The 19,324-nt window shown below is 45.6% G+C and overlaps 1 protein-coding gene across 8 annotated transcripts; it reads right to left on the bottom strand.

Moving 5' to 3' along the window:
* Positions 1 to 3,301: 3,301 nt before the first annotated feature.
* On the bottom strand, positions 3,302 to 18,452 carry ZNF550 (zinc finger protein 550). 8 transcript variants are annotated; one of them, XR_006891488.1, is made up of 7 exons: positions 18,235 to 18,452; positions 15,730 to 15,856; positions 13,437 to 13,498; positions 11,019 to 11,169; positions 8,438 to 9,707; positions 7,499 to 7,535; positions 6,793 to 6,891 (listed from the first exon to the last, which is right to left on the bottom strand). XR_006891488.1 is itself a non-coding variant. In XM_046681429.1 (5 exons), exons 1-5 carry the CDS (start codon positions 18,259 to 18,261, stop codon positions 8,692 to 8,694), a joined length of 1,383 nt encoding a protein of 460 aa, XP_046537385.1. In that variant the 5' UTR covers positions 18,262 to 18,452; the 3' UTR covers positions 3,302 to 8,691. The 8 variants fall into 8 exon arrangements, 4 of the variants coding, with proteins under 4 accessions (XP_046537385.1, XP_046537387.1, XP_046537388.1 ...); XR_006891485.1 differs by lacking the exon at positions 7,499 to 7,535 and having other exon boundaries at positions 3,302 to 6,891; positions 7,947 to 9,707; XR_006891487.1 differs by having other exon boundaries at positions 3,302 to 7,535.
* Positions 18,453 to 19,324: the final 872 nt, after the last annotated feature.

Genomic DNA, 19,324 nt, shown 5'->3' with positions numbered 1-19,324 from the left:
TTTATTAACAGAGGACGTGAAGGTCTATGGAGAAAATCCTATGGGATCTACAAAGACCTAAAAGCCAAAAAATAAAATGAAACTACTAGAACTATTAAATGCTACTCTATGTGATAGCAATGAACAACCAAAAATGGGAATAAAATTTAAGAAACATTGCAGTCTATAATAGTATTGGATATATAAATCTTTAGAGATAAATAAGATTTATAACCTCCTAAAGATGGTCAAATAGGACGCCGAGAAAAACAAAAAGTGACAAGTAAGCCTTTATTCACTTACTGTGAGAGTGTAAACAAGAGTCCAAAAAGAGAAAGAGGTGCTTGATTCCTTAGTGTCCCATTCTCCCCACAGAACTGCAGTGGATGAGGGTCAGGTGAGGACAGGGGAATCTCACTGCAGGGAGCCCTGAACAAAAGACTCCTGCTGTTTAACGGACCCAGTGGACAGGAGGAGGAAGGGGGTAAGGGCTAGGAGTGCTGAGTACTAAGTCAGAGTGGAGAAAGTGTCTTCAAACCTCCCCTGATAAGGAGGACTCAGTAAAGGTGCCTGAACAGTATCTCAGTGGAGTCCCACCTGTCTTCCCACCTATAAGAAGGCCTCTGAATGGAGGTGTCTATGCTAGGAAAGCAGACATGTGTGGCAGCATGGCAGGGGGTAGGAGGAATGATCCCTGACTGCAACTCCCTCCAGAGCCTGAAATTCATTGAATGTGCACCAAGTCTGCTGTGGCAAGAGCAGCTTTCCCCCTTAAGGCCTGCCTGGTAAAGTGTTTCTCATCACCTGTAGTTGGGCCTTGTAGGGGATTAGAATTGGCCACCCCAAACTGTGTCTCTTTGGCATCAAGATTGTTTGGGGCTAGTTACTTTTAAGAAACTGCAGACAGGGAGAAGCTCTGAAAACCAAGTAGAAGTTACCCTTTGTAAGAGACATTTACATTTGTGAGGGAAATCTTCATTTGTAAAGATGTCTCCCTCTCTCTAACAGGAAGAGGGTTATGACCTTATCTCTTGAAACTCTTATCACTGTGTAAGACAAGGACTTAAATCTGCACGATAACCTTACTCTTGTTTACTGTGCTTTTCTGGTGATCTCCCGTAGCTGACTCCCTACCACCCCCAACATCCTCCTTTGTCTTTAGCTGAAGATGCTATTTAAGGTGGCAGCTTCAGCCATTCTGGCAGAGTTACCAAGTTTTCCTGGGTTTCTCCCATGTATATATGTTATAAAACTTTGTTTGATTTTCTCCTGCCATTCTGTCTCATGTCAATTTAATTTGTAGCCCAGCCAGAAGGACCCAGAGAGTAGAGGATTTATCTTCCTCCTCTACAGCTTGAAAGATCACACATAGGATCTGGGCTTAGAGCTAGGCTCTTCCAGACCTAAATAAAAGGAGAAATATACCACATTTATGGATGGGCCACACAAAGATGGCCTTCTTCTACTTGATGTGCATTAAAAAAGCCAATTATCATGGCATCAGCTTTTTTTTTTTTTTAAGGCATTAACTTTTGAGAAAGGAATATAGCTTTATTGTGAGATTGATCTGTAAGGAGACAGAAGGCCAGGCTCTCAAATCAATCTCCCCCATCCAAAGTATGGGGTTAGATTCAAGTGATAAGAGAAAGCCTGCTGGTATGTGGAAGTGCTGGCATGATGAGTTTCAATTGGCAGATCAAAATTTTGACTCATTGACCCTGAAAAACAGCTTCAGCATCTTGTTGTTAAGATAGGTCAGTTATGAGAGGTTATGGGGAAAAGTGCAGTAAACATGGGTGAAGTTGTTAGGGAGGTTTAAGTCATTGCCTTCTTCATTGATAAGAGTTTCTAAAGAGTTTCTAGAGATTTAGAGTCACCCTCCTCTTCCTGGCACAGAGAGAGTGGCACCTTTACAAACGGAGATTTCTCTTATAAATGTAAATCTCCCTCACAAAAGGGTAACTTCTACTAGATTTTCAAACTTTTCCTGTCTGCTTTTTTTTTTTTTTTTTTTTAAATTATTAGCTCAAAATAGCCCTTATGCAAAAGAAGTGTATTTTGGGGTTGCAAATTCTATTCCTAATCCTGCGGTTACAAGAACACATCATATTAAGATGTTATTCTCTCAAATTCAGTCTATAGACAAAATGCAATCCATATCAAAATCCTGGTAGACTTTTTTTCATAGAAATTAACAGTGGCTTCTAAAATTTATATGTCTTTGCAAAGGACCAAGGATGGCCGAAAGAGCTTTGAAAAAGAAGAGAAAAGTTGGAAGACTATACAACCTGATTTTTTCCCTCTCATTTATTTTGTATTTATTTAATATGCTGTTTTTGAATTGACAGAGGGCCTTTAAGACCTGGCCCCTCTTTGTGGAAGGATCAGTGGAACATCCATAGCCACTCGTGTTCCAGTTTTCAGAGCTTGATTAAACATCACCCTTTCTCTCTTTTTTTAAATTGAGTTCATAATAGTTTATGTGAGATTTCAGTTGGACGATATTTCTTGTCTGTCACCACATAAGTGCTCCCCTTCACTCCCTGTACTAACCCCCCATCCCCCTTCCCCTGGTAACCACTGAACTGTTTTCTTTGTCCACATGTTTGTTCATATTCCACATATGAGTGAAAGCATCTGGTGTTTCTTTCTCAATCTGGCTTATTTCTCTTAGCATAATTCCCTCCAGGTCCTTCCATGTTATTGCAAATGGGATGATTTTGTCTTTTTTATGGCTTAGTAGTATTCCATTGTATATATACACCACAACTTCTTTATCCATTCATCGGTTGATGGGCACTTGGATTATTTCCATGTCTAGGCTATTGTGAACAGTGCTGCAACAAACATAGGGGTGCATATGTTACTTTGGATTGTTGATTTCAAGTTGTTTGGGTAGATACCCAGTAGCGGGATAGCTGGGTCATATGGTAGTTCTATTTTTAGTTTTTGGAGGACTCTCCATACTGTTTTCCACAGTGGCTGCACCAGTTTGCATTCCTACCAGCAGTGTATGAGGGTTCCCTTTTCTCCACACCCTCTCCAACATTTGTTATTTTTAGTCTTGGTGATTATAGCCATTTTAACGCCTGTTAAAATGTGAGGAAGTGAAGACTGCTTAAGTTCCTTTGAAATTTTGCCTTTTGTTTAAAACAAAAGTTGATGGTTGAAAATTGGAAACATGTTAGGTTTTAGAACCATTAAACCAGAATATTTTAACTAAAATTAGAAGTCAAATGGAGATTTATTAACATAAAACACATTTACTTATATATGCACTAAATGACATCTAAAAAGGAAAGGTGATGTTTCACACGTTACTGAAGCCCTTCATTGACCTGCACTATTGTTGGGACAAAGGTTAGAATTCTTGTCTGATGTACAGTAATCAACTGCAAACACTAGAGTTTTGGGGAGTTTTCTTTGTTCACTAAGGCTGCATGTGCATTCCCGACATGGGCCATTCCAGATGATTTTCCCTGATAGATGCATCCTCATCCATCTAGGTTTAGAAAAAAATATTAAAACTATTAAAAGGCCCTGTGTAACACTAAATATTTTACTTATGTATAAAATGGTGACATTTTACTTACGTTCACAAATTTGATGGTTTTCATACACTATACACTCACAAGGGACCTTGAACTTCTTCACTGAGGAATACAGCATGTGTATATTAAGTAATCTTTGCATATTGTATACATAATTCCCTACTTTGGCTCCACTACAAGCTCTGTGAGGGTGGGGTGTTCTTAGTCACTGGATATCACAAAGTGATATCCTAGGATGGTAACTAGCACCAAATAGTCCCATTTATTTGGATTCATAGAAAACACCACGTAGACCGACAGACTTGAGCTGCTCTAAGAATAAATGTAAAGCTAAAACTAATATTAAAAAATCCTAGGAGCATAATTTTGTTATGCCTGGATAATTATTTTAAAAATCCAGAAAAAGTAAAAATCTTGATATGTTTAATATTTCCAATTAAATACTTCTATAAAACTCAGGGCAGGTAAAACTTAGATACCAATGAGACAACAGGCAAACAACTGCACTGAAAAAAATCAGAAAAGTGATGAGCTCTGAGATTTACTGAATCAGGCAAGTGGGCATTTTCTGGCATCATGGAATCGTTGTATAGTTTGGGAAGTTGTTTCATGGATAAAGGCATTTGTCAGTCATCAGATTGTACTTACGTATTCTCCTGAGTATATCTGTGTATTCCTCTGAATAGACATTTTACTTTTAAAAAGTTTAAATCATTTCCTAAACGTTAATGGTTTTTAGTTTGCCATGACACAGGTAGTGTTTATGAAGGCAGATTCAGTGTAGTCAGAAGCAGCCTGGAAGCAATGGTTCACCCGTGTCCTTAAGTATCTTCCAATACCCAGCTCTTGATTTCTCAATACCTTTCTCTACCACAAAGAAGAAAAACTACTTGGAGAAAAGACTGATTTCTGGCAGGGCAAGGAAAGTTACAAGATGAAACTGGAGTATCTTTTGTACCACAAAGAAGTGCCTAAAATGTGATGGCGATATGGAAAGGGGACAAAGAAGCCAGCTTGAAGGAACTCTCATGGAGTCAATCTAGGAAAATTTGAGCATCAAAATAAATGACAGTGGTCGGTTATAACCCACTTAAACACTTAAGGATCCGTTGGCCCACACTGATACAAATTAATGAAAAGACATTTCTTTGGGAAAGCTTACTTCCAAGGTCGAATGACAACAAATAAATGTGGAAGACTGTTGGAATCTGAAAATCATGAGTGGTGGCTTAAACCAAGGGAGGAAGTATTGCTGCGGATCGGTACATTGACACGGTTTCGAATATTTTCTGAATAATTATTTACTAAATATAAAGGGAAACAGTAATTTTGAAGTCAAGAACACAAACCTACAGGAGTCACTAAAGTTAATAATTGGTAAACATGGACATCGTGTGCCTCCTGATATGATGTGCTGTGAAAGACATAATGTCACTTCTATGATTTCATTGTAAAACAATGCAAAAGAAAAATATCATTAGGAAACATCAAAGAAACAGATTTTACAAAATAAATGAGCTGTCTTTGTGAAAACTGTCAAGTCCAAGGACCTTCATGAAAGGCTGATGAACTGCTTCATTAAAGGAGTGTAAGGGGTGATGATAACTACATGCAATATGCAGTTCTAGATTTGGTCAGGAACCATGGGAATACTAAGGGACAATATTAGCGTGAATGATGACATCTGAATATGGACTGTTGATGAAAGAATAGTAATTACCAACGCTGAATTTCCTGATTATGATACTACTCCAATAATATAAAATGTGCCCTTAGGAAACATGCACTGAAGTATTCACTAGTACAGAGGAAAAGTATTTTGAAATTTAACTCCAATTGCTTAGAAATACACACACACACACACGTATGTGGGGGGAGAGAATGATAAATGAAAAGGTGCAAAACAATTGTTAAATCTGGGTAAAATTTATACAAGAATATCTTGTAATATTCTTGCAACTTCTGTAAGTTTCAAACTATATGAAAAATATAAAAATGAAAAATCAATACGTGTATTTCATCACTTCATAGAAAATGCTATCTATCATACAATCAACTCAGAAGATGCATAAAACATAATTTGATGCTAAATCACCAATTCTTGGCATTTCTTTTTGAATAAAGTACAGAATGGATTTTCCTTAAACATCTAAAAAGTCTGCCAAAAAATTATACAGCACATGCCTTATATATCATGTTATTTCCTCAAAGATCAGAGACAAAAGAAAAATTGGTATCTCCACTGTCCTTCAACATTACTTCACAGGGACTCTTTAGTGCTCTATGACAAGAAAATACGTACACGTTAGAAAGGAGGAAATGAACTGTCTTCTCTCACCTCTACAGTGTGTGCTAAAATAGCCGCATCCTCGTCAGTCCTAATGTGAAGTCTGGTAATGTTGTAATTCATCCCTGCCGCTGTGATTTTCCTCACCCGGGACCTGCTGTTTTCACTTTTCCATAGAATCCATCTCCTTCTGACATACTATGCAACTTCATAACTTAGGGCCATTGTTAATTGGCTGTTTCCTTCAGTCAGAATGTAAGTTCTCTGTGGGCAAAATCACTTTTATGTTTTGTGTATGTGCATCTCACAGATCTATTAAAGTACCAGACCCACATATGACAGACAAAAATTATTTCTTGGAGCACTGAATAAATGTCACCTTAACTTTCTTCTCCCTTTGCATCTCTCTGCTACTCATCCTAACTTCAGTCACTCACTGCCCTCCCTTCAGGTTCAGCACCCTGAGTGCTCTCAAGAATAGGGAAGAATCTGATTTTGGAGACAGAATCTTCAAGGTGATTTAAGAATCCAGCAAAGCCGTGTGCTCAGCTTCCTTCTGTCTCTCTAGAGTTCAGCGTACTCTGCTCACCTACACTCGACAGTGAGCTCCCTCCCTGCTCAAGGGCAGGACCCATGTCAGTCACATGAGTGCCTCCCTGCCCAGTGTGCCCACAGCACAGTGAGTGTTCACGTAGATGAAGGATGGAGGTCTCACGAGATTTGCTGACCAGAGCAGCAAATATATTGTAGGTCACCACACTGAATACGTAAGTGAAGACTGGATGGAAAGAGCTCGGAGTTGAGGGAACAATCCCTGGGGTTTCCTTCATCCAGCGGAAAACACATCACTCCTGCTTTAGGACAAACTGGAGCCCGGGTTCCAGGCATGGAAAGAACCCTTTGATGAGAGCCAAGATGTTTCTGGAGGAGTTTCTCCAACTCTTGAACCCAGTGGCTCAGTCACAATTACAGCCACAACTACAATATACCACCCTCGAGAGAGAGAGGAGGCAGGAGGCTGGGGTCTTCATGAGTCAACTCTCTTTCCCAAAAAACAGGAAACTGCACACTATCCTGAAAACAAACAGAAAAATAGAGTTCTTATTAACTCATCAAGAAGTGCAGTCACAGTATATGCACCACAAAAAAGGCACATACCCACTCTGCAAGTGTGAAGCTTGTATGAGGTCTTTTAAAAGGCTCCAAGGAAGACTCTAGTGACGAAATGTATATTTTTCTGTACAATAAATTTTTTCACCTGAGTTAATACTGATTATCTTGTGTAACTTCACAACTAGTCTCAAAGAAAATCCCTCTGGACGAATTTCAAATGAACACATCCAATGCCAGCACCAAGAGAATAAGACCATGGTGGCAAGTGTGAAAACCAGACAAACCGGACACTGGCATGTACACATCCAGAGTCTCCTGCTAAAATCCCTGGCACTTTATTTTGTAACAAAACTCTACACAAACGTTTATAAGATCAGACAATGAGAATCCTCTGACTTTTTTTTTCTGAGTTTATCATGAATTTACCTCAGCTCTGTGTTTCATTTTACTGGTTTTAGTTGTAAGTCAACCCCTAGAAAACAGCAGAGGGGGTGTGGAAATGCCCAGTCCTCCACACGGGATTAAAGAACCTGGGAAACACCAGGAAGAGGAAAGAATTAGGACTCACCTGAGGCCTCACAAGTACAAGATTATCACCATGCTGTCTGAGAAAAGAAAGGAAATAAACAAGTAGAATGGAATCAAGAAAAAGTGAGAGTATGTTGGGCATTTAATACCACACGAGCAGAGTTTACGTCTAAAACTCAAAGCCTTAACCAGTTGTAAGGGGTGCACATTTTAACATGGCAATCTGTATGTGACTTCTCTCCTTAGATATAAAATAGAAGATAAGTGTTAGGTGATGTTATTTCAGTTTTCTAACATCTAACAAGTTCAAGTATCTCATGACTCAAGCCTTCACGTTTCCCACAAAGAATTATGCTCCTCATGGGTGGAGATGTTTGGAAGAAAGGCTCCCCACAAACATTTGTAGAGCTGCCCTCACTGTCCAGCCTCCCTGACAAGACAGCAGTGAATACATATAAGAAACAAGTAGAAGGGCTGAGATCCTTTACCTCTCAAATATTCCCCCACCGAAAATTAGAACTGATGAGACACTGCAAGAGGCCCGGCAGGGAGTCCGAAAGGGTTTGTGAAGGCATTTGTCTTTCCGTTTATAGTCTCCGTCTCCATCTCCTCCTTCTCCTTTTTACTTTTCTTTCTGAAATAATCCTGAGATGGCTTTCTAAGCATAAACCAAAGGGGGACCTGTGGCTGAAGGTGGCGGTAAGTGCACAGGAGCTGCTGGGCCAGCCTCCTCTACGCTTTCTCACAGGTACGGGAAAGCCCGAGCTACTTCTAGTCCCAGTATGACCCCACATGATAAGAGCTGTCACGGAAGGTTTTCTCACAACCATGACAATTACGTGTTCCTCTTCATTATGAATTCTCAGATGGCAAGTAAGATTTTTTCTTCTGGCTAAAGACTGTCCTCAGTAGTTATATTCAGAATGTCTTGCCTGTATGTTCTCTGATGTTGACAGAGATGGACACACTGGTGACACACCTTCGCACATTTCTCTCTGGTACAAATCCTTTGATGGCGAGGGAGGGCGGAGCAGCAGCTGAAGGCTTCTTACATTCACTGCATTACAGGGCTTCTCTCCAATGTGACTACTCATGTGTCTGAAGAGCTGACCAAAAAAACCTTTCCAACATTCTTTGCACGGAATGGGTTTTCTCCTCCAGTGTGGATCCCCTTCTGCAAGACAAGACGAGCAGTGGGTGAAGGCCTTACCACAGTCAGGTGCTCGCAGGCTCTCAATTGTGAACCCGCTGGTGCTGCAGGAGGTGTGACCTGCGTTTGAAGGCCTTCCCACACTCGAGGCACTTGTACGGTGTCTCCCCAGTGTGGATGACAGAGTGCTGAAGGAGGTAGGTGCTCCGGTGAAAGGCCTTGCCACACTGGGTGCACTCATAGGGCTTTTCCCCAGTGTGAACCCGCTGGTGCTGCATGAGTTCTGAGCTGCATCTGAAGGCCTTTCTGCACTCACTGCACTCATAGGGCTTCTCTCCAGTGTGGATGATGGAATGTTGAATTAGGTGTGCCCTATTGCTAAATGATTTCTCACAGTCTTTGCACTCAAAGGGTTTTTCTCCAGTGTGGGTCCTACTGTGCCGAATGAAAGTAGAGCGGTGGGTGAAGGCCTTCCCACACTGACTGCACTCGTAGGGCCTCTCCCCAGTGTGAATTGGACGGTGCTGCAGGAGGTAGGACCTGCGTTTGAAGGCCTTCCCACACTCCATGCACTGGTATGGTTTTTCCCCGGTGTGAATGAGGTAGTGCCGAATGAGGGTTGAGCTCTGGCTAAAGGCCTTCCCACACGCATTGCATTCATAGGGCTTCATGCCAGTGTGAACCCGCTGATGTCGAACAAGGTACCACTTCCTGTTAAACCCTTTCCCACATTGCTTGCATTTGTACAGGTTACTTCCAGCATGAATCGTGGGGCCTTTTTCTGGTCCCTGTGGGTCACGTTCATGGAGGACATCTCCCTGAGGGACTCTCTCCTGTAACACCCTGGAATGCAGACTATCATGTGTCCCCAAATGACTATCTTCAAGGCTTATTTCCCCAGGATGGGTCTCTTTGTGGGGCTCTGTTGCTGGCCTCCATTGACCTTTCTGCATTTCCAGAAGCCCTTCCTCATCCCTGGCTTGTCCCAACCTGGAGTCCCTTGAAGATCCCTCAGTCAGGCTTCCCTGGAGCAAGTCTCCCTCAGGCAAAACCAGCTGAGATGTGCTTGGCTCTCTGGTCTGAAGTTTTGTTGTGTCACCTGAAGAGAATCCAATACACGAAGGGGCACTTTTAGTGATGCAAATATAGGAGAAACAAAAGCAACACCTCAGGGGCAAATGAGGAAGAAAATAGCACCTCTGACATTGGCTGTGCTTTTACATCTTCATAACCTAGGTTTCCAATTACTTTTTGTGGTCCTTCTAACTTTGATACTATTAAAGGGAAAATCTGCAGGGCAGGCTGGACCAGAGGACATGGATGTGGAGTTGAGACCCCTCCTCACAGCCCAGAGTAGGGGAGAGAGGGCAGTTTTAATAACACTGTCTGGGGGCATTTGCCCCAAGAACTGATGTCTTGGTGCTATGAGAGCATACGGAAGCAGCACCCAACAAGACTGTGAAGAAAAAGAGGTCACGTTCCCAGATGGGTGTCCCATGAGCTGGGTCCTGATGGAGAAGTCAAACTTGCCAGAAAGAGGAAAAGAGAGGATGGGGCTGGACTGAAATATAAGGAGTAAGCATGGACAGATTCACCAGTGGAGAGTGCTTAGGAACTAAAGGAAGAAAGGGCACCCGATGCCTGGGGAAGCCCACACTGAAGAGGTGTTTGCAGTAAGAGGAAGGGGATGAAGACCACAGAGGAGGAGGGAATGAGGGTCACAGGGCCCAACAGTACAAGAGAAGGTTCTGCTCTGTGGAGAGGCATCAGCGTGATGGTTCAGAATGAGGGTCTGGAGCCAGAATGCATCGGTTCCAGCCCTGCCTCTATCAGGTGAGCTGATCCTGGGGGAATTACCTTCTTCTTCAAGTCATAACTCCTCATTTGAGAGACTGGGAGATGCTCAGTTTCTCAGGCTCTCACAAGGGTTTAATGAGAAAATGCCTGTAAAGCACTCTACATGATTCTTGATATAGCCTGAGTGTTTACTAAATTGTGCCTCATTATCCCTATCATTTGTGATGGTTAATTTTATATGTCAACTTGGCTATGCTACTGTGCTGAGCTGTGTGGTCAAATACCATTCTAGATGTCGCTGTGAGGTCCTTTTTAGATGTGATTAACATTTAAATCTGTGGACTTTGAGCAAAGCAGATTACCCTTCATATGTGGGTAGGCCTCATCCAGTCATTTGATGGCCTCAAGAGAAAAGACTGAGATCCCCTGGAAGGGAAGGAATTCTGCCTCTAGACTTTCTTCAGACTCAAGGTAGCAACATCAACTGCCCCAGCTTACTGGCCTGCCTTTCAGACTTCAAAATCGCTTAGCCCTCACAATCAATTCCTTAAAATAAATCTCTACATATATACACATCTTATTGGTTCTGATTCTCTGGAGACCTCTGACTAACATGTTATTATTCTCATCGTTCCACTGGGCAGTTGGGATGACCGCAATGACATCAGCAAGAAGAAACCATCTTGTTGTAGAAGCCAAGCTGAGAGGCCTTGGTAGAACCCAATGCTTCTGACACCTTGATCTTGGACTTGCAGCCTCCAGAGCTGTGAGAAAAATAAATTCTGTTGTTCAAGACACCCCTCCCCACCATAAAAGGATGGGGCACCAGGAGCCTGAAAGGCCCTGGAAATTTTTTTTTTTTTCTGAGGATGATTTGCGCTGAGCTAACATCTGTTGCCAATCTCCCTCTTTTTGCTTGAGGAAGATTCGCCCTGAGCTAACACGTGTGCCAGTCCTCCTCTATGTTGTATGTGGGTCACTGCCACAGCATGATGATGGCTGCAGATGAGTGGTGTAGGTCTGCTCCCAGGAACTGAACCCAGCCCGCTGAAGCCGAGCATGCCAAACTTAACCAGTAGGCCACGGGGCTGGCCCCAGGTCCTGGAAATATTCTAAATCTTGACTGGGGTGGAGAATATTTCAGTTTATACATATGTAAAAATTTAAGCTGAACCCTTAAGATTTGTGCACATCATTGTACTTCTTATATTAAAAAATTAGGAGATTTTAAACAATAGGTATGGAATTCAGGTGTATACATCTTTTCCCAAAATGAGACAACTCCCTCAAGGAACTCAGCTTTATAAGTAGAGTCAACGCTAGTTGTGGTCTATGACTGACAGAAAGCATTTGTGTTTGTTTTCTTTTTCCAAGTGTAAGCAACTGGAGCCCATTTTTAGGCTGAGTAGAGAAAGGATGAAGATACAGACAAGGCAGAAAATAAGTGAAGAAGCAAGTTCCCCAGAGGGCCGAAGGAATGAAGGAGGCAGCACTGGCAATGATCAGAGGTAAAGGTCTTCCACAGATGACAAGGGAAGCCACAGGTGTGGGACAGACATGAATGAGTCTCGAAGGGTTCAGGAGCAAGAAGCAAAAGTACGTAGCCTTTATTTTTAACGTGAAGTTGATTTCATGCTGAGATACAGTGACTGAGGAAGAGGTGATGATTTGGAACATGTCTGAGTGGCTGCAGAGGCACAGAAGAGATGTGGAAAGACCTGGTGGGAGTATCTGGCATCATCTCATCTTTTGATGAGAGCTTGGACTAGGGTGTTGGTGATGAGCCAATGAAAGTGGGGGAGGTAATGGTTTCAGGAAATGTGGAGAATATCAAATGGAAGGCCTTGAGATGGATGGATGCTGGGTCTGATGGAGGCAGGGGTGCTGAGGTGCCGTCTGAGGGGTTTCCAGTCTTCTAGCCTGCTTGGATGGCAGAACATTCTCTGAACTGGGGATGGGAGGAGGGGGCGTCACAAGTGTCTTCTAAGGCTGAGGAGCTTGAGGTGCCTCTGAGACACTTAAGTGGAGCCATGGGATTGGGGGCAGTGGGGATGGCATTTGGAACAGAGTGTGGGCGGTGGGGCTGCCCAAAGACACTCCCAGGCTGGCTGAGAAGCGAGAAGGACCCAGAGAGAAGAGAGCCTGGGACTCAGCAGTGATCCAGCTCACTGGGTGGATGACTCCAGCTACACTCAGCAGCATGGATGTGGGCAGAAAAGGCCGAACGTCATGTGGGTGTTTTTCAGGGCAGAAGGGGCAGGAAGATACGGCGCAAGGAGCTGCCCTTGAGTGTCTGATGGACAAACAGGAGGATGGATGAATGGATGGAGATGGCAGGAAAGAGTGGGATACAGAGTGTAGTGTAGAGAGTAATTTCAAGGGGAGGAAAGGCTCCCTCTCCTCTGAGTCCAGAAGGAAACATGTGATATTACTATCTTTCATTATAATTAAGATAATTACGTGGATACGACTAAGCTGACTTCTGTTGACCCTTACTATAGGCCAGGCACTGTACTGAGCTGTCTGCTGCGCTATCTCATTACATCCTCAAACAACCAATCACACAGAAATTATTCTCTCTCTGATTTTCTGAAGGTAGGCTGAGTACAGCAGGACTGACTGAGATAATACAAGCCAAGCCCATGGGCCCTTCTTGGGTACACAGTTAAACCACATCCCCAGGCCTGAGGTCCCAGGTGGGGCCAAACACCTAGCTTGTGTCAGTGGACTATGTGGAAGTGAGTATGTGTGCACCCGGGTGTGTCTCTGTCCCTTCCTCTCTCGTCTCCCCTCCGCCAGCTGCCTTATGCCAGAGCAATCTTAAAGCTACCTGTTGACGATAGAAGGCACCTGAGTCCCTGAATAACTGTGGTTCAGAGCTGACCTGCTGGTGCACACTCTAGTGTGTGAGAGAAACATCCAGGCCCCCAGGAGGTCACAACAAGGAGGTCCCCAAATTCTGAGGCAGTGGTCCCCTGAGGGTCTGAAAGCTCCTACCTGGGCAGGGGCTACGTGAGAGGCCTGTCCTCACCGTCCATAGCTCCTGCCTGTGCTCCAGCAGGGGGAAAAACTCTGGTGTGGGAACTGGATGCCCTGTTGATGGAGAAAGAAAGAGGACACAAGTGTTTTGATGAGAAGAAAAAAACCTTTTCATTCATCTGGGGTTTCATGACAGGAACAAGACCATGCATAAATCTGCTCCCAAAGAAAAGAAAATGCTGATTTGTGACCTGGACACCAAGGGCACAAATCCCACTCGGGCTGCAACAGCTGCAGAGTGTAGTGCTGTCTGTGCAACACCATTGCCCTTGAATTTTATCAGTGGAAGCCAACACTGTTCAGGTGCATACCACTTCACACACAGCCCTGGGACGCCAGGAAGTTGAGGCCCTCCTTCCAGGTGTTTTGTAATTAATCTAAGTCACTGGTTCTCAAACATCCTTCAGAACCACCTAGGGATGTCTGATTCCAACCTTAAACCCAATAAAACAAAATTTCTTGGGGTGAGGCCTCGGCATCAGTATTTCTGAAATCACCCCAGGGAACTGATGCCCAGAGAGAAATTACTAGCAAAAACTGTTGGTGGAAATAAATCAGTGAATGGCATCCTTGATCACTGGTAATCTGAGGTAGGCAGGTAACCTGAGCTGGATTCTCATTCTGAAGAGAAAGCTTTTATTCTCATGCAGGAGGGGAGGACTGAACAAGGGGGCCTACTGCCTCTGCCACTGCAGCAGCATCCTACATCCCCCAGGGAGCCAGGCTGAGGAAAAGGCAGAAGCCTGGTCCACAGAGAGCAGAGAGAACCTTCACATCACTGATGATGTAACTGCACTGCTACATCCACCACTGCCTTGGGGCTTCTCATTAGGTGAGGTGGTAAAGTTCCTTTGGGGGAAGCCAGTTTGAGCTGGTCTTCTGTTGGAGGCAGCCAAATACATCTCAATGGATGGGGGGAGTAAAACATAGGAGAGTTCTGTATATAAGACCAATGACTGAAATACCAGGACCCACAGAAGTCTCAACTGGCAGACTCTGATCCACAGCCCAGGATTCGTGCAGACACCTCTCAGGAACGTTCCCTATGTGTGCTTCGTGCCTGGCACCGAGCTCAGAGACGGGGCGGGAGAAAACATGAATCAGACGTTCCTCTGGCTCTGCCAGGAGGAGAGCTCCCCGTCACCTCAGGGCCTCTTCTGCTGGTCCCTCCATCTGGAACTCCGCCTCCACTGCTGCTCCCAGCTAGCTCTTACTCAGCCTTCAAGTCTCAGCTCCAGCGTCACTTCTTAAGGAGCCATTTTCAAAGTACCCACAATAGATTATGACCCCTGGTTATATATTCCTAAATACTCTTATTTTTTCTTTCTGCAACTCATCACAGTTCATCTAAGAATTGATGTCTGCTTTCCCACCTGAACTCAGAGTGATGGGTCTGCAGAGCACAGTCTGCCATCATAAACTGACCCACATTTTATTTTTCCTAAGTATTTTATTCTAAAAGGGAACCCTGTTTTGCTCTCGTAAATGAGAAAGTCACTCTCACTTCCCACAAATAGAAGGTTACCATCAAAACACAACAATGAAATCAAAATAATGCCATTAACGTCCCAGTGAGCTCATGCGGCCTGCTCAGGGCTGTGAGCTGGAGGCTGCTCCCTCTGCTGAAGAGAGAAATTAGCCACCACTGGGAGACATGAAAGACTCAGCGCTGATCTGAGACTTTCTCTTGACAACAATCAGCATGTCAGATAGAGAAGGGAAAAGGATCGGCTTTCTCAGAGTGTCCACCTGTGGCATTTGATGACATCCCTGTGCACCCTCTAAAATCATCTATACCAATGGAGGATTGTGGCCCAGGCTACAGGAAACATGTGAGGATCACGTAGACACCAGGGGCCTTTTTACCAAGATGGTGTTGTTCAGGAAGATCTCTGAGGCACACTGATGACAAATGCCACCTGGAGGTCTGCCTGACTCACCCTTTCTTCTGAGAACAGCCCATCACCCAAGGCCCAGCCAACTGGGCTGTGGGGACACTTGACCCAGACTGGTTGAGTCAGTCAGCTCCCCTTCTGTGGAATCCAGAATAAGGACCTCAGACTGAGGCCCCAGTGTCCTGGGAGCTGGGTGAGGGTTTGTGTTCAGAAGGACCTTGTTTCTGTCCCAACGATCCCTGATGCAGACACAGGGAGACCAGGCAGGAGAAGGGACAAGAAAACTGCAGGGGCTGTGAGGAGGAGGGACGGTGGCTCCTGTGACCTCCTTGACCAGCCAGGAATCAAGGAGGCTGAGGTCCCCCACAGGGGTGACAGGTAAGCCCTTACCCAGTGAGACCAGGAGCCTGCAGGTCTCCAGCATCACCTCCTGGTACAGGGTCCTCTGATGCAGGTCAAGCTGTCCCCACTCTTCCTGGGTAAAGGTCACCGCCACATCCTTGAAGGTCACCAACACCTGGAAAGTCAAACAGGTAGTGATGTTGGCCTTGTGCTGCTGGATGAGATAAAAGCCTGTTACTTAGTCACTGGTGAAGGTGCAGAGAGACCCAGGCCCAAATCACCAAGGCCTTCTGAGGGGTGAGTTCAGTTTTGGACGTGGCCTTTGGACACAATGCAATTGTGTGGCTGAGAGAAAAGCCTCCCATGGGGGAGGCCACTGGAGATAAGAGACAGTGGTGTTCCTGTGAGGGCTGTGGGAGCAGATGGTAAGTGCTCTGGGATGTCAGAGCAATGGGGAAAATGATCATGATGACAACTCCAACAATGAAAACAGCAGCAGCTGAGCCTCCCTGGTCCTCGCCGCGTGCCCGCCCGGGGCTGAGGGCTTCACAGACTGAGGTAAAGTGACTAAAGATCTTGCTGTGGAGCCAGACTCCCAGGGTTTGAATCAGGACTCCTGAATCTGCCTCTTGCCAGCTGTGTACCATGGGGAGGACATCACAGTGTTTCTCTATGCCTCGATTCCACATCAATACAATGATCATTGCCACTTCCCCAGGCAGTTCTGAGAACTAAAGAGAAAGTCTTCCCATGGCAAGTACTGGGGCGCCTGGTCCCAGTAAGTGTTCAATGTCATTTGTGACTTCTACTAAAAATCCTCCCACAGTCCATGAGGTAAATGCCATCATCACCTCCATGTCACAGCCAGCAGCCTGGGGCTCAGGCAGCTCTAGAAAGTCACCCACAATCTCACATTTAAGGGGCAGAGGCAGGATTTGAACATCTGGCAAAAGGTGGCACAGAGCTACCAGAAGATGGGCAGGTGGGGGCCGCGGTACCTTAGCTAGAGCTAAAACAGCGGAAAAGATGATCCTAAGAGGTGACCGACACACAGTAAGGGGGCCCGGAGACAGCCCTACAGAGACCTGAGGACAGGGACCCAGGCAAAGAGAAGTGCGAGGGCAAAGCCTGCAAAATGGGAAGAAGTTTGGCAAGTTCTGGAAGTATGGCTGGGTGCAGTGAGCAAGGGAAGAACAGAAGAAGCATGGAGGGAGAGGCAGGCGCAGATCTAGTGGAGCCCTGTGGGCCGCGGCCGGGGGTGGGGGGTGAGGGGAGGGTGTGAGTATTTATTATGAGTGTGATGAGAGCCCCTAAAGGGGAGGCCCATTCATTCAACCATTTATTGAGTGCCTTTTACAAGCCCAGACCATTCTAGGTCTTGGCATAGAGCAGCAAGAGACACATTCTGGGACTGGAAAGGGATCCTACGCAAACAACTAAATAAATGAGCAAGACATTGTCAGAGGGCCCTGAACATTCCAAAGGAAAGAAAATGGAGCAAGGAGATTAAAGAGATGACAGACCACTTTAGATGGGGCAACGGAGACCTTTTTAAGGAGGGGACACTGGAGTGAGTCTGCAATAAAGTGAGGGAGGGACCTTCACCTGGACGGGAAATTAACCAATAAGACAATCCCCAACAGTGATCAGGGCTACCATGAGGCTACTCGGGATGACTGCTGGAGAGTTACCACACTCCTGCACACGATCATCACTGACCACTTGAATGGACTCACTTTTCTAGTATAACTGAACGTCTTAAAAAGGGAAATAGATTCACTATTGTCAGTGGGAAGCCAGTTCTACCTGCTGTAAACTGAAAGATAAGTTCCTTGGCCTTTATGGCTCCCAGACTGTCCCGCCACCGTTTCAGCCCTCACATTGCAGCAATCCCAAAACGCTGCTCCTGCCTCTCCCCAACCCAAGCCGGATCCCTGTAGAGGCCAGAGGCCAGGGAGGGCCGAGAGTCAGACTCCTGCTGGGTGAACCTGTAAAATCAACACAGGCCCAGGAGACATCTCTGGAAACAGCGCCGGAGCGATGCTCCCTGGACTGTGCTGGGCAGTGGGAGACACAAACCCATACACACTTTCCAGTTCCCTCAACTCAGGAAAAAGCACCGTTAATATTTCTATTTTATAACCAAGAAAATAGAAGCTAAGGGCAGCAGGGGCACTTGCTCCTAGTCACAGCCTCGGGAAGGGGCGCGGCCAGAACCCACAGGGAAGTCTCCAGATTCTGCCCCCTCGCTCCTCCCTGCAGGTCGTTCCACGCGCACGGCGCGGGGTCGTGGGGCGGAGTGGGTTCCAGAAGCCACATCTCTCCCTTCCACACAGCATTCTATTGGCTGAAGAAATGGGACCGTCCCCCGGTAGCCCCTGACCTGGATTCGGACCCTGGAGCCGACAGCCCCCAATCCTGAGGCTCAGAGAAACGACGGCCGGGAGACGGCAAGGCGAAGGGTCACAGGACGCCGCCATCCCGCACGTCGGGCGCCGTGGCCACGCGGGTGGGGTCCCAGCGGGCGAGGGGCCTGGGGCACCGTCCACTAACCTGCACGGGGTCCAGCGGCGGCGCCATTGGACCGTGGGGAGAGCAGGGCCGCGCCGGGGGCAGGGAGCGTCCCGCGGGCTCAGCCGACCCTCCCCCAAGTCCTACAAAGGGGCCGAGGTGCGTCCTCCTCTCAGTCTTTCCGCCTTCCGTCCAAACAAGCGGCGCGGGGCTCACCGCGGGTGTGGACAGACCCCCGCCCCGGCACAAACAAACGTCCATCCCCGCGCCGCCTCTGTCAATACGGGCCAGCCACGCCCCTTTCCGGTTCGACAACGGTCGGGCACAGACAGCTGTCCCGCGGAGTACAGCCTTCTGGGCAATGTAGTTTTTATTCTGCATCCCACCAGGCAAGGGACGCTCTGCTCCTTCCAGGAGCCGAGGGCGCAGAGGCCCGGAGAGGCGCCCTGCGAAAGGGAGTGCAGAGGCTCCATCGGAGGAAGAGAGGCATCGGATGTTCCTAAAGGGGACGCGCCCAGATTTCTCAGCAGTGTTTTCTCCATCTTGTTATTTCAGACGTTCCCAATGGTGCAAGTGCCAGTCACAATATGAGGGAGTAACAAGATATGTCATTCAGATACAAAGTAGGAGTCATAGCTGCGAACTAATAACCACCTTGTTGCTCTTCAAATACACGCAGATTGAAGCTTTAGAGCCAATTTTGTGAGTTTTGTATGTTGGCTCAGGGTCAAGAGAGAAAAGACGTTACAGAGGGCTGTTACTGAGATGTTGGGGAGGAAGATATTGGATGTCCCTGAAACAGGGGAACGATAGAGAAAACTTTGTTTTCTATAAATTTTTAAATAAACTTGTGAAGTTCTTCAAAATTCTGTGTGGGATATATACAGTGGATTTAATTTACATAAATGAGGAAAGTCTGACATAAATTATAATTTTAAGCTTATATTATCCAAGTGTCTTTATATTTATTCTGCCCTTCTATTTTTTAAAAATATATTACTTAAAAAAGGGAGAAAATATGTTATAGACTCCATTCAGCAGAACAGGAACCCAAAGAAAAACCTGAATGCACACACTGCAATGTCATTCAGTCACGAAATACGTGCTTTCAATAGTTTATAGTTTCAATAAT

The sequence above is a fragment of the Equus quagga genome, chromosome 13 (assembly GCF_021613505.1).
Source record: "Equus quagga isolate Etosha38 chromosome 13, UCLA_HA_Equagga_1.0, whole genome shotgun sequence".
NCBI lineage: Eukaryota > Metazoa > Chordata > Mammalia > Perissodactyla > Equidae > Equus > Equus quagga.
Note: the sequence above shows the minus strand (reverse complement) of the source record. Positions and strands in the feature narration are given on the sequence as shown.